The sequence below is a fragment of the Botrytis byssoidea genome (genome assembly GCF_014898295.1).
Source record: "Botrytis byssoidea strain MUCL 94 chromosome Unknown BBYS_006, whole genome shotgun sequence".
In the NCBI taxonomy this organism is placed as follows: domain Eukaryota; kingdom Fungi; phylum Ascomycota; class Leotiomycetes; order Helotiales; family Sclerotiniaceae; genus Botrytis; species Botrytis byssoidea.
This window is the reverse complement of record NW_024065847.1, coordinates 698,535-710,302: the sequence shown is the minus strand read 5'-3', so window position 1 is coordinate 710,302 and position 11,768 is coordinate 698,535. Positions and strand designations below refer to the sequence as shown.

Genomic DNA, 11,768 nt, shown 5'->3' with positions numbered 1-11,768 from the left:
AGCGCTTTCGATGTGCTTTTTCCTACTGAGAATAAGTGCAAGAGATTACATGTCCGTGAAATCTCAGAACCTCTACACACATTTTCTATATTTTTCTCATTAGTACGATTGGTCAAGGATCAGTACCAGGACACTGGTACATCTATTTCCTGACCGACCTGAATCTCAGACCTTGCTTACCTAGATAGTTGTATCCAACGTTGGTAAGTCATCGTCACTATACAAGCAGCAATTCATCTCAACCATTGTACCACATATTAAACTTCGTACTCTCTATTCCATTCCTTTCACCTCGAACCTGGGCCTTTTAAACTCACTTCCAACTCAAAATTTAAAAATTAACAATGTTTCATAGTAGCAAATCCTCGAAAGTTACTCTGCATAAGAAACTCTTCGCACCGGTGTCGATTACTAGTGCTTTGGGATCTGGCTCTTCGACAGAACCTAAAGCAACGATACCGGTTTTGTTGCCAGCGGAACCGGTATTAGAGATGGAAGTGCAAGAGGAAGTAGAATTACAAACACAGGAACAGAATATTGTATCTGTATCATCAAATCCCGTTTCTTCAGTAACAGAATCTGATTCGGCTTTGCCTCCTGCTGCAATCCCACCCCTGGTTCCCAATACTCATTCGACTACAGATCTAGTAGAACTGCAGGATACTAAAGCAGAGAACAAATTTGTTGCAAACAGTATCCAGGTTCCACCTCCCAGTACTCCTCGGTCTCCTCTTTATTCTTCTTCTTCTGCTTCATTATCGTCACACCAATCCTCACGCCAATCCTCAACCCACAGACGAAACATGTCTTCAACTTCCACCACAACTACACAGTTCGGTTCTCCACCCCCTTCATACACACCTTTCGTTACAAATTCTCTCCCTCCCCAGGCATATCCATATCACGTGCAGAACCAGTACGGCCACACAAACGGCTATCGACCACCGATGGGTAGCATTGGATTTCCAGTGGGTAATCAATTTATAAATGCACCTCTGAATCATCAACTTATTCATAGAACGGGCTTTGCATCTCCGTCTCCTTCTCCGTCTCCAGGTTTGCAACTTCCTGATCTGGTGGATGAGGTGTTGAGATTGAGAGATCGGTTGAATTTATTGGAGGGAGGGGCTTTGACTTTACCGGATGAGAGGGGTAGAAGTACGGGAAGGGAAAGGGATAGAAGAGGGGATATTGGAAGTATTGAGGAAAGAAAAAACAATAAAGCGAAAGAAGTGGAAAGGGAAACTAAAGAAGCGAAAGAGAGGTGGGAAGAAATTGAGAAATGCGGATTGGGGTATGAGGATTTTTTGGACGAGTTTTTTGGTAATGATTATAGTGATTGGAAGATTAAAAGGTTTGATTTTGAGGAGGAGGAGATTGAGGGGGATTTGCGGGTGGAATTGGGGAGAGAAATGGAAGTGGTGGATGAGGTTTGTGATGTGGAAGAGAAGAGTGGAGATGAATACGAAGACGAAAAAGGTGAGGAGGGGAAAGAAGAAGAGGAGGAAGAGGAGGGGACTGAGAGTGAGGAAGATCAAGATGAGGGAAGCGAAAGTGAAGATGAAACTCCCGAAGAACAGAGTGCAGAAGACGAGAAAATTCCCAAACCCGAAGACACAATAACCCTCCTCCCATCCGTATTCGTAGACGAACGAATGAAATCTCGTTTGCATCACTCACACTCATCTTCATCATCCACATTCTCTTCATGTTTTCCCCGCTCTTCCGCTCCCTCAACTCCACGATACAATCAACAGAACTTTCAAGAAACTCGTCTAAAATCTACACCAGTACCTCCGGATCCTCCTCGGAGTATACAACAACAACGAGATCTATCGCTTCCGGATTACGGCTGTTATTACTTTGTAGACGCTGGTTCTATACGAAATATAATGGTTATATACCCTGTTACTTCTTTGCCGCAGAGTATGGATGCTTTGGAAGAGGAGAAGGAGGTTATTAGATGTGTATTGGAGAGATGGAACAGAGGGAATATTGTAAGTCTTTTTCTTACTTCATGTTTTCCTTGTGTACTATCGCTCTTGTTCTGCAGTTTCTGTGCTCTTCATTAGTTATCTTGTACGAGCACAATAGCACGATGAAGACGAAAGCTAACAAGATATCCTACTAGGATAAATATGGGCATCGTCCATCAAAAAGAGCATACGCTGCTATTATCTAGTATGTTCATCCTGTCTCCTCCTTAATCAAACACAAACTAAGCCCTCTAGTTCCGATCCACAAGCCCCTCTCCCACGCAAAAAACTACGCGTAGCACTTTCCTTCACCCCCATATATCCACCCACCTCATCTTCCATATCTCCCATTTCCACAATCCAAACTCCTACAAATCCAGAAGACATAACGACAGATACGTCTATTTACATCAGTACTACGAATGGATGCACTTCCTTTTCACTGAGCAATAATAATGGAGTTATTGATTATACGAAGTATAAAGTGAAATATAGTAATCAGGATGTGCATGAGAGACACGATGGGATTTTGGAGGTGGGGAGGTTGAGGGGAGCATTAGGGTGCGAAGTATTTGGGAAGAAAGGCGATGAGGGAGGAGACGGGAAGGGAGAAGGGAGGGGAGAGGGGAATGGCACAGAAAACAAGATAGGAGACGAAGAAGAGTATTGGGAAAACGAAGTTATAAAAGACAAGTGGAAAGATGACAGTCACGACGTAAGATGGGGAGACGATAAGAAAGACTACGGGTTGGGATTAGAGGATGGGAAAGAGATAGAAGGGGGTTGGATTTGAAGTAACTGAGCCTCAACCTCCCTATGCCCCTTCTATCTCTGCACGATGTTCCCTGCTTTTAATTTTAGTAGAGGAAACGCCAAAATAAGAGTCAAAAGATACATACAACAGTGGGGATTCGCTGGTGGTCACCCACCCAACTACTAATCCACCGATCTGAAGCTTGTGTATGGCAGAGCGGACGGGATGCCCAATTCTCTTCAGTCTATGGTCGTATGTGGAAGAGTTGTTGTCAGCTGGTACTATATAAGATGGATACTTGAGACGGGAGAACTGTAGGACGAGATATCGGAGGGATCATGTTGGGAGAAGAACGAGTCTGAATGTTTTCTTTCGAGATGGAACTAGGAATTTTTGGAGCAAATACAGAGTCCGATAAAGTAAGCGATAAAGGGGAATAGACAAGAAGATGTAATGTTAAGGGTTGCCAATCGCTCCACTTGAGCGAGACGTCCCAGTCCTATTGAATCCAGATTCCGTACCAGCCAGACATTTTGTAAGTTGAGAACCTTGAGAATCCACATGTCGTTGCCCCCAGTGTAGTCAACAGGAGCCTTGAGCCATAACTAGACAGGCATCTTGTATGCTATGGGGCAATAGTCAAAGCCTAAATGTGGCGCCCTCCCTTGAAATAGACAGCATGGAATCGTGCTTTTGAAACCTTCGAGACATTTCTTGTGAATTATGCATAACCCTAAGATCCCTAACTATTCTCCTTCTTTCCTTCAGGTTCCCGTCTGTCAAGAATTTCATCCACAATCCCCATCTCCAACGCTTCCTGCGCACTCAAAAACTTGTCTCTCTCCATCATCTTCTCAATTTCTTCCAGGCTATGTTCTTTCGTCAAATGCCTCTTGTAAATCTCATTCAAGCTCTTTCTGACTCTCAGAATCTCTGTCGCATGAATCGCAATATCCGTAGCTTGACCTGAATACCCTCCACTGGGTTGATGTATCATAATCGAGCTATGCGGTAAACAGAATCTTTTTCCTGGTTCTCCTCCACATAGAAGAAGCGAACCCATGGATGCGGCCTGACCGACGCACACAGTGGAAACGGGCGATTTGATGTAAGTCATTGTGTCGTAAATGGCGAGACCGGCGGTGACAGAGCCGCCTGGGGAGTTGATGTATAGAGTTATGGCTTTTTCTGGAGCGTCGGATTCGAGGTAAAGAAGTTGGGCTACAACAGCCGCCGAAAGGGATGAATTTACTTCGCCGTTTAGACAGATGATTCGCTCCTGTTTTTTATCAGTAACGTTACTTATGATTGAAGATTAAAGCATCTGCATGAGGGGAACACACTTGTAAAAGCTTAGAAAATATATCCGCTGATTCTCTTGTCGTCAGTACTTTATATTTCCGACACCAAACCCGTTATAAATATACATACAGGTACGCCATCCACCTCCCTATCTCATTAGCACACGTTCGCAAATTCATAGGGTTCTAAATCCTGCTCACAATCGTCTCTGTGATGTATGGTACGGGTGTCCATGATTTATTTGGTTCAGATTGCGAGGGCAAAGAAGAAATAGATCTAATTCCTGCAAAGACAGCCTTGCGCGCTGCATGCGATCGGAATACCCGTGTTGCGAGCATTTTGAAGTGTAATTGATGATGTGACGTCTGTAAGAGTAGTGGGGGTGATGGACCTAGATAATGAAGCTTGGTTGGGAGACGCGATTGTCGCGTTTTCGCTTGAGCTTTGATTGATTGATTTTGACGAACATCCTTAATTTATACCCCTCCAATTTTTGATTTTTTTGATTTGTTGACGATAGTGATATGTGGTATGAAGGGATGCAGAATCTTTCATGGCAGAAGTGCTGGAAGGTACTTGAAATACTCTAACTGGAATTATTCTACATCGGCTTCGAAACCAATTGCGAACGTCAAAAACTTCAGAAATATTACATCCAGCTTTGCGGCCACAGAAGACTCGAGTCAGGGAGACAATGCTGATGGCACTCAAACCACGCTTTTAGACGAAGGAGAAGGGCGAAAGAATGGATATGGAAAAGGAACCAAGCGACGAGAGTTACCTCTTTCACCACTCATGGATCCCTTATTTCAAGAAGCCCGAACCAAACATTCGGCTCCTAAACCGCAACCGAAGAAAGAAGGCCGAACAGCTTTCCAAGAGCAACTTGCCAGAAATCCTTATGGTATTATGGCTTTTAATTCTCTATAATGCTTAGTACTAACACACCCTCAGCTCTCGCCCTCGCAACTCCCGTTCGTCAATGTACCGCAACACAACTTTCGCTCCCTAGTTTCTTTCTCCAAGACTTTACAATAATGGCGCATCCCACCACATCAGCCCCCTGGCACGTTCCACGAAATCTCTCTCCCCATTCACCTAAAGTTGCTTCCTCCGAGCAAGACGCTTTCCACACCCCCTCACTAGGGTCCACCACCTACGTAGCAATGCGCCAACCCCTTCTCCAGTCCTTCTTCAAGACAAAATCTGGATACACGGGGGTATACAAAAAGTTCGGGCTCATGCAGGCGAAAAGTACAGCGCGGAAACATGTTGTGCTACAAGCGACATGGAGATCGGATATGGATACCTTTTTACTAGAATTAATGAGGAGGAGGACAGCGGAATTATTGGAGTATCTGTGTGGGAAGAAGAGTTATATACACAAGTGTGCGAATTGGGAAGAAGTCGAATTTAGTGAGCAGACTGGCTGTGTATTGTGGATGGGACAAAAGCTTGCTTCGACGGAAGAAGGGGAGCAGGGGCGGGAACAAGAGCAAGAGCAAGAAGTTCCTCCTGGAGAGTTCGAAATCAAGAGAATTGGACCTGGGGGAAGAAAAGCTGTGCCTGTGTTTAATTTGAGGACAATGATGGGTAATGAGTGGATTGAGAAGATCAGAGAAGGGAATCGCATATTTGGGAATCAGATCTTGGTTGTCAAACATAAGAATGCGACCAAAGAGATACAGATGAGACTATGGAAGTTGCAGGGTTATGTTGCTACGTATGGAGGGATGCCAGACGGAGATGTAAAAATGCCTACGAAGGCTACGCAGTCGACGAGAATCAGCACCAGGTCGACAAATATTGGCGACTCCAAATCTAGGAAAATCTCTAAAGCTTTACGTTAATCCTGAAAGGGCTTGAGAGGCAAAAATAAATATTTCAAATTAGATTATAACTATGGCGTAACATCGTAATGACTTTCCTAATATCCCAAAAACGCCATTATATCTTCGTTAAAGTCTCATAGATCACAACTTCGATTTCTCCGCTTTGGTAGCATCCTCATCACATCTAGCCAAAATCCAATCCCCAACGTCTTTAGCGAAAACCTCGCGGTTATCCGGCAGGTCCGCATGCAATTGATGGAACCATCCCTCATATCTCTTGAACTCCTTATCCGTCAAACTTGTCTGCTGGTTGAACCACTTCTCACTTCCCTCGAAACTCGTTCCTTTATCCTCCGTCCCATGTCCTAACCACAAGCTTTTGACCCCCGGATTCAATTTCGTCTTTCCCTGATTCATCGCAGCAGTTCTATCCAACATCCCAGCTAGTCCCTCTAGTGTTCCCGTGTTGTGCATCAGCGTATCCTCATTTATCGACTTTATAACCTCGGGATCTCGGGTAAGATTCTCAGGTGGAAGCTTATTCACCATTTGTTTATGTGGTAGAAACTTGCCCGCCAATCGTCCAAATAATACAGTAAGAAAACTCGGTTCAAAGCCCTTTGGAAAGGCAATGAAAGGACTCTCCAAAATGAAGCCACGGATGCTATTCATCAATTCCGCATATTGTGGATCACTAGCCAACGTAATAACCTCACCACCACCCATCGAATGGCCCATCAAAAAGACCGGGACTGGGGAAGGCAATTGCGTCTTAATAAACGAAACGATATCAGAGATGACCAGAGAAGTTGGACCTGTGAGACCTTTTTCGGAGGGCTTGGTGACGCTGCGACCCCATCCTCTTTGGTCGAAAGCGTGTACTTCAATTCCGCGTGAGGCGAGTGTGGGAAAGAGGATGTAGTAACGATTTATGTGGTCGGAGAAGCCATGGATGAAAATTAGTTTGGCTACAGGAGGGGCATTAGGCTGGAGATGAAGTTAGTTTGTGTTGAAATCGAGCTGAGGAAGGGAGGGGTCAACGGACTTTCCAGGTTTTGGTATAGAGGGATTGAGAACCAATCTTATGAGTTCCTTCAATTTCTGTAAACATATTCAAATGAGTACTTGAGATGTCAATTTCAAAGGTAGATTCGAATCAATTGATGATATGTTGTTGAGATGACGTGAAGCAAGATGAAAGACACCTTCGGCTTTCAAGTGGTAGCTGAGGCCCTTGTAAACAATGCGGCCGCTAGCGTAGGCTAGAAGGTTGCATGTGAAAAGCGGGAGCCATCGATATCAAAATAATTAAACTCAAACATCAAATTACTTTTAAAAGTCACGATGTTAAGAACTCAGCGTGCCATATCTTCTTGTATTAAAAGAATAAGTCCCTACAATACAATATGCTCACCATGTAGTCGTCGGTCTTTCACTCAAAAATTAGTCAGAGGTAGGAAAAAATATCTTATATTTCCAGTTTCCACAACTTTACTGATTTTTTCGATTCTTTTGAAAAGCCAATGACATTGTTCTGTTGAAGCCGGAGACGAATCCAAGGGCGGTACCTACTTTGTCGAAGCCTCTAAAACCAGGTGATTCTCTTGTATTCAGGGATCACAGAAAAGTCAAGGCAGATGACGTTATTGGAAAACCATACAGGTCTGTAGTGGCTGGTGGTAGAAGAGCATTATTTCGCATATATGAACCTACACTTGGTCAATACTGTGATAATGCTCCAAGGATTGTGACACCTGTAGGTTCTTTTGTTTGGGATTTATGATGCCATGGCTAATTTTGATAGATCTATTCCTCAGATGCAAGCTTAATTGTTTCTTTACTGGATCTCAATTTTAGGGCAGTATCATCTAGTCAGTATGAGAATGCTATAGAGAGTGAGAAGTTCTGTCCCAATAGGCCACTTAATGAACCTGTTGTTTCGCAAGATGAAGATAATTTGAAGCCTGCATCGTCTCCTAAGAGTGAAAATCTGGAAACTACAGATACTCTACAGAAGGATAATATGCTGGAAGATATTAAGGGACTGCCTAGCGAGCCGACGGAACTTACAGATGCAGAAATGTACGAAGATCTGGATTTCGTGGAACAAAATGATGAAACACTGGAGATTTTCGAGGCTGGTACCGGTGCCGGTTCATTAACTTTGCATCTTGCTCGAGCGATCCATGGAGCAAACACAAGGGCTCCGCCAATACCGAAGCTTCCTAAGACAAGGGGAAAGGTTGACCCAGATGACGATATCTACCGATTGGGAGGCGATTTTGGCAAGAGAAATGAGGAACTGACTAATCTATACAATGAATGGCGTTCACAGCGACGAGCTGTGATTCACAGCTTAGATGCGGATGAACGCCACTCGAGACATGCACAAAGAACTGTAAGAAACTACCGTCATGGAGTGTATTTCCCCCACATCGATTTTCATGTTGGTAGCATTCATGATTACCTTTCGAAACGTTTGGAAGAGACTAAAGGTGTTTTCCTCGATCACGCCATCTTAGATATACCCGGTATACAAGACGAGATGGAAATCGTGGGAAAATGCATGAAACCTGACGGGCGTTTAATCACATGGTGCCCTAGTATCACACAGCATATGAAGTGTCTGGAAATTGTGAAAGGGAAGAAATTGCCATTCGTGTTGGATCGGGTTTTAGAACTGGGATCGCAACTTAGTACAGGAGGACGAGAATGGGAAGTGAGATCAGTAAAGCCTCGAGCACTGATCAAAGCCGAGAAGAAAGCCAAAGCTGAGGAAATGGAGAGAGAGGACAGATCCAAAACTGCCTTTGCCGTTAACGAATGGCTCACTAAGATTTCAAGCACAGAGGTGGATGAGGTGGCCAGTGAAGATGTAGAGATATCCGAATCTGAAAGTGTTACTGTCCAAGCAAGTACAGGAGAAGATAGCGATCTTACTGATATGTCAGGATGGGAAATGATATGTAGACCTAAAGTTGGAGATAGAATAACGGGTGGAGGATTCGTTGGAGTTTGGAAGAAGATGGACATGGACGTTTAACAAACTTTGTAATATGTAACGTTCCTGTATCAATGTATCAAGATATACGTATAAAAAATGACAACACTACAACAATCTCGTTTCACTATTATTGTGGAACAGTCGCTCGCGCTGCCCATGCATTCGTCTCGTGTTAAGGAAATTTATGAAGTTTGTCAGGTTAAGGTTACGGAAGACTAACGACTAATTAGGATTAGCGTTGCTTATACCCCAGATCTTCAAAGAACTTACCCATGAATAGACCAACGATGCAATCATCAAAGTCTCCCTTGATTTTTTTCCCATCCGCTTCCCCCTTTTTTGTTTAGTTTTGTGTGAGTCTTGCAATTGGAAGACCTACCCATCGTGATTGAAATGACCTATCAATAACTTTACGGATGGGACACCTAAATCATTCCATCAAGACAAGCTTAACGAACTGCGTGAGCTAGAAGCCGTTTGCGCATAGGTCAATAGAACCACAGCTTGTTAAGATGACGAGAAGAATCGTAGGCGTACCTTTTAAAGTTTTTATATCTCCTACTCATCTAACTCTATACAGGTTCGCACAGCGACGCAACTCGGTGCGCTTGCTCTATTTACCATAATCATCCTGTGGTTCCTGGATAATCGATATCGGGTTCTACCTTCTGCGCTTCATGATTATATGCCAGCACATCATCCGGGCCTAGTGATCACAGATATTACTGTCACGAAATGCTCGAAGATCAATCTTTTCACAAGCTGCAAGCTGGATTCGGAAAAATGGCATCGTATCGAGAAGGACTTGTATTTGGGACAGGGTTGGGTGAATAGCGCTTATATGCATGTGCAAAGGAAGAAAGAAGAGGAACTTTTATCGGAAGATAAGGTTGTTATGGATGTTAGTGTTGGGAGGCTGGATCCAGCGACTGCAACGAAAGGCGAGGGCGATGAGAGATGGGAATCAAGACCCGCTGGATTATGGCTGAAACGATCTGCCAAGCGCCACGCGAGTGATTCGAATAAGGCAGTTACTTCTGTGGATGTGTTATTCGGAGCAGATGCTGTGGACCCCAGAGATGGATGGGAAATGACCGGCACACCATTATTGTTGGATTCTTCCGGGGAGCTCCAAGAAGCCAGACTTAGCATACGAAGAGGCAAGCTCATAATGCCAACCAAACCAACGCCTCGTATAAGGGATAATGGGAAATTCAAGATCCTACAAGCAGCGGATTTACATCTGAGTACAGGGACTGGACATTGTAGAGATGCAATGCCTGAAGATGGTGGTAAATGTGAAGCTGATCCTAGAACATTGGAATTCGTTGGAAGGTTACTTGATGAAGAAAAGCCCGATTTGATTATTCTTAGTGGTGACCAAATTAATGGAGAGACGGCACCGGATGCACAGAGCGTAAGATTGCCCTTACAAAGTTTAACCATTCATCGTCTAACAGTTTAGGCCATCTTCAAATATGCTGAATTGTTTATTAAACGCAAAATCCCATTTGCGACAATTTTTGGTAATCATGATGACGAGGGATCTTTACCGCGAGCTCAACAGATGGCATTGATCGAGTCTCTGCCATACTCGTTATCAGAAGCTGGCCCAGAAGAACTCGAAGGGATAGGAAACTACATTGTGGAAGTCCTTGCCCAGGGTGGCTCCAAGCATTCTGCTTTGACAATCTACCTGTTGGATACACATTCTTATTCACCAGACGAGAGATCATTTAAGGGGTATGATTGGCTGAAAAAGAACCAGATTGATTGGTTCAAACAAACTGCTTCGAGTTTGAAAAAAGCCCATGAAGGATATTCCCATATTCACATGGATCTAGCCTTCATTCATATACCGCTTCCTGAGTATAGAGATGATACCCTTTACAAACAGGGCGCGTGGAGAGAAGGCGTCACTGCTCCTGGTTTTAACTCTGGATTCCGAGATGCACTCGTAGAACAAGGTGTCGTAATGGTTAGCTGTGGGCAGTAAGTATCAAATTTCTTGCTTGTTAGGTTGTGCTAATTAGACATGCAGTGATCATGCGAATGAATACTGTTCTCTTTCTCGAAAAGAGGATGAAAGTCCTGCTCTTTGGATGTGTTATGGTGGTGGTGCAGGATTTGGAGGATATGGAGGGTATGGAGGGTATCATCGTCGAATCCGTCTTTTTGAAATCGATATGAATGAAGCTAAAATAGTCACCTATAAGCGCCTTGAATATGGAGATACAGAGAAGCGAATCGATGAACAGATCATAGTTGAAGGGGGGAAACCGGTAGCTCCATCTACATGATTCATATGGGTAATCGAGCATAGGGAACAGGTGTTGGGGAATTAAAAGTTCTACAAGGAGCAATTTTCTCACAAGGAAACGGCCAGGCATTTGCATTCGGGGTTTTCGCAATCGGAATTTCCTACTTTTCGGTGCGCTTCAGATGTTTCACTACACTATCCAAGTCATATAGTGTTTATTGGATGCATTCGTGTATAATCTATACCATTTCTATTCTCGCAAAAAGAGCGGCGTGGAATAGGCGATTCCTAATTCGCCCCACGAATACATTTTCCTGTACTTCACTCAATGCTACATTTTATCACACGGATTTGTAACGACATCTCCTACAACGGTGTTTACGATCATGTTCATTTTCAATATCCTCATATAAAGTCAAGAAAAATATCTTTGATATTTTCTACTTCAAAGGGATTTACCGAATTCTCGTATTTTCATACCAGGGTCTATTTTTAGCATTATCCAATAACATCCATTATTGAAATTAAGAGTAGATACTTGCTTTGATATGGAAGTCGATAAAATTCATTGGGAATATATGATATGAATGTATCTGAAGTATGCATCACTAGAACGGGACTTATATGAAATATCCCGCAC

The 11,768-nt window shown here is 43.5% G+C and overlaps 6 protein-coding genes across 6 annotated transcripts; 4 read left to right on the top strand and 2 right to left on the bottom strand.

Moving 5' to 3' along the window:
• Positions 1 to 344: 344 nt before the first annotated feature.
• EAE97_003670 (uncharacterized protein) lies at positions 345 to 2,769 on the top strand (the record flags this gene model as incomplete). The annotated part of the gene is made up of 3 exons (XM_038874182.1): positions 345 to 1,997; positions 2,132 to 2,181; positions 2,232 to 2,769. The coding sequence occupies 3 exons, from the start codon at positions 345 to 347 to the stop codon at positions 2,767 to 2,769; spliced, it is 2,241 nt and encodes a 746-aa protein (XP_038734791.1).
• Positions 2,770 to 3,472: 703 nt separating this feature from the next.
• Positions 3,473 to 4,370, bottom strand: EAE97_003669 (uncharacterized protein; the record flags this gene model as incomplete). The annotated part of the gene is made up of 4 exons (XM_038874181.1): positions 3,473 to 4,009; positions 4,074 to 4,099; positions 4,162 to 4,180; positions 4,233 to 4,370. 4 exons carry the CDS (start codon positions 4,368 to 4,370, stop codon positions 3,473 to 3,475), a joined length of 720 nt encoding a protein of 239 aa, XP_038734790.1.
• A 193-nt stretch (positions 4,371 to 4,563) lies between these two features.
• On the top strand, positions 4,564 to 5,882 carry EAE97_003668 (uncharacterized protein; the record flags this gene model as incomplete). The annotated part of the gene is made up of 2 exons (XM_038874180.1): positions 4,564 to 4,936; positions 4,987 to 5,882. The coding sequence occupies 2 exons, from the start codon at positions 4,564 to 4,566 to the stop codon at positions 5,880 to 5,882; spliced, it is 1,269 nt and encodes a 422-aa protein (XP_038734789.1).
• A 123-nt stretch (positions 5,883 to 6,005) lies between these two features.
• On the bottom strand, positions 6,006 to 6,975 carry EAE97_003667 (uncharacterized protein; the record flags this gene model as incomplete). The annotated part of the gene is made up of 2 exons (XM_038874179.1): positions 6,006 to 6,851; positions 6,910 to 6,975. 2 exons carry the CDS (start codon positions 6,973 to 6,975, stop codon positions 6,006 to 6,008), a joined length of 912 nt encoding a protein of 303 aa, XP_038734788.1.
• A 233-nt stretch (positions 6,976 to 7,208) lies between these two features.
• On the top strand, positions 7,209 to 8,907 carry EAE97_003666 (uncharacterized protein; the record flags this gene model as incomplete). Its single annotated transcript, XM_038874178.1, has 3 exons — positions 7,209 to 7,317; positions 7,385 to 7,620; positions 7,669 to 8,907. 3 exons carry the CDS (start codon positions 7,209 to 7,211, stop codon positions 8,905 to 8,907), a joined length of 1,584 nt encoding a protein of 527 aa, XP_038734787.1.
• Positions 8,908 to 9,380: 473 nt separating this feature from the next.
• Positions 9,381 to 11,168, top strand: EAE97_003665 (uncharacterized protein; the record flags this gene model as incomplete). The annotated part of the gene is made up of 4 exons (XM_038874177.1): positions 9,381 to 9,395; positions 9,449 to 10,285; positions 10,334 to 10,860; positions 10,910 to 11,168. 4 exons carry the CDS (start codon positions 9,381 to 9,383, stop codon positions 11,166 to 11,168), a joined length of 1,638 nt encoding a protein of 545 aa, XP_038734786.1.
• Positions 11,169 to 11,768: the final 600 nt, after the last annotated feature.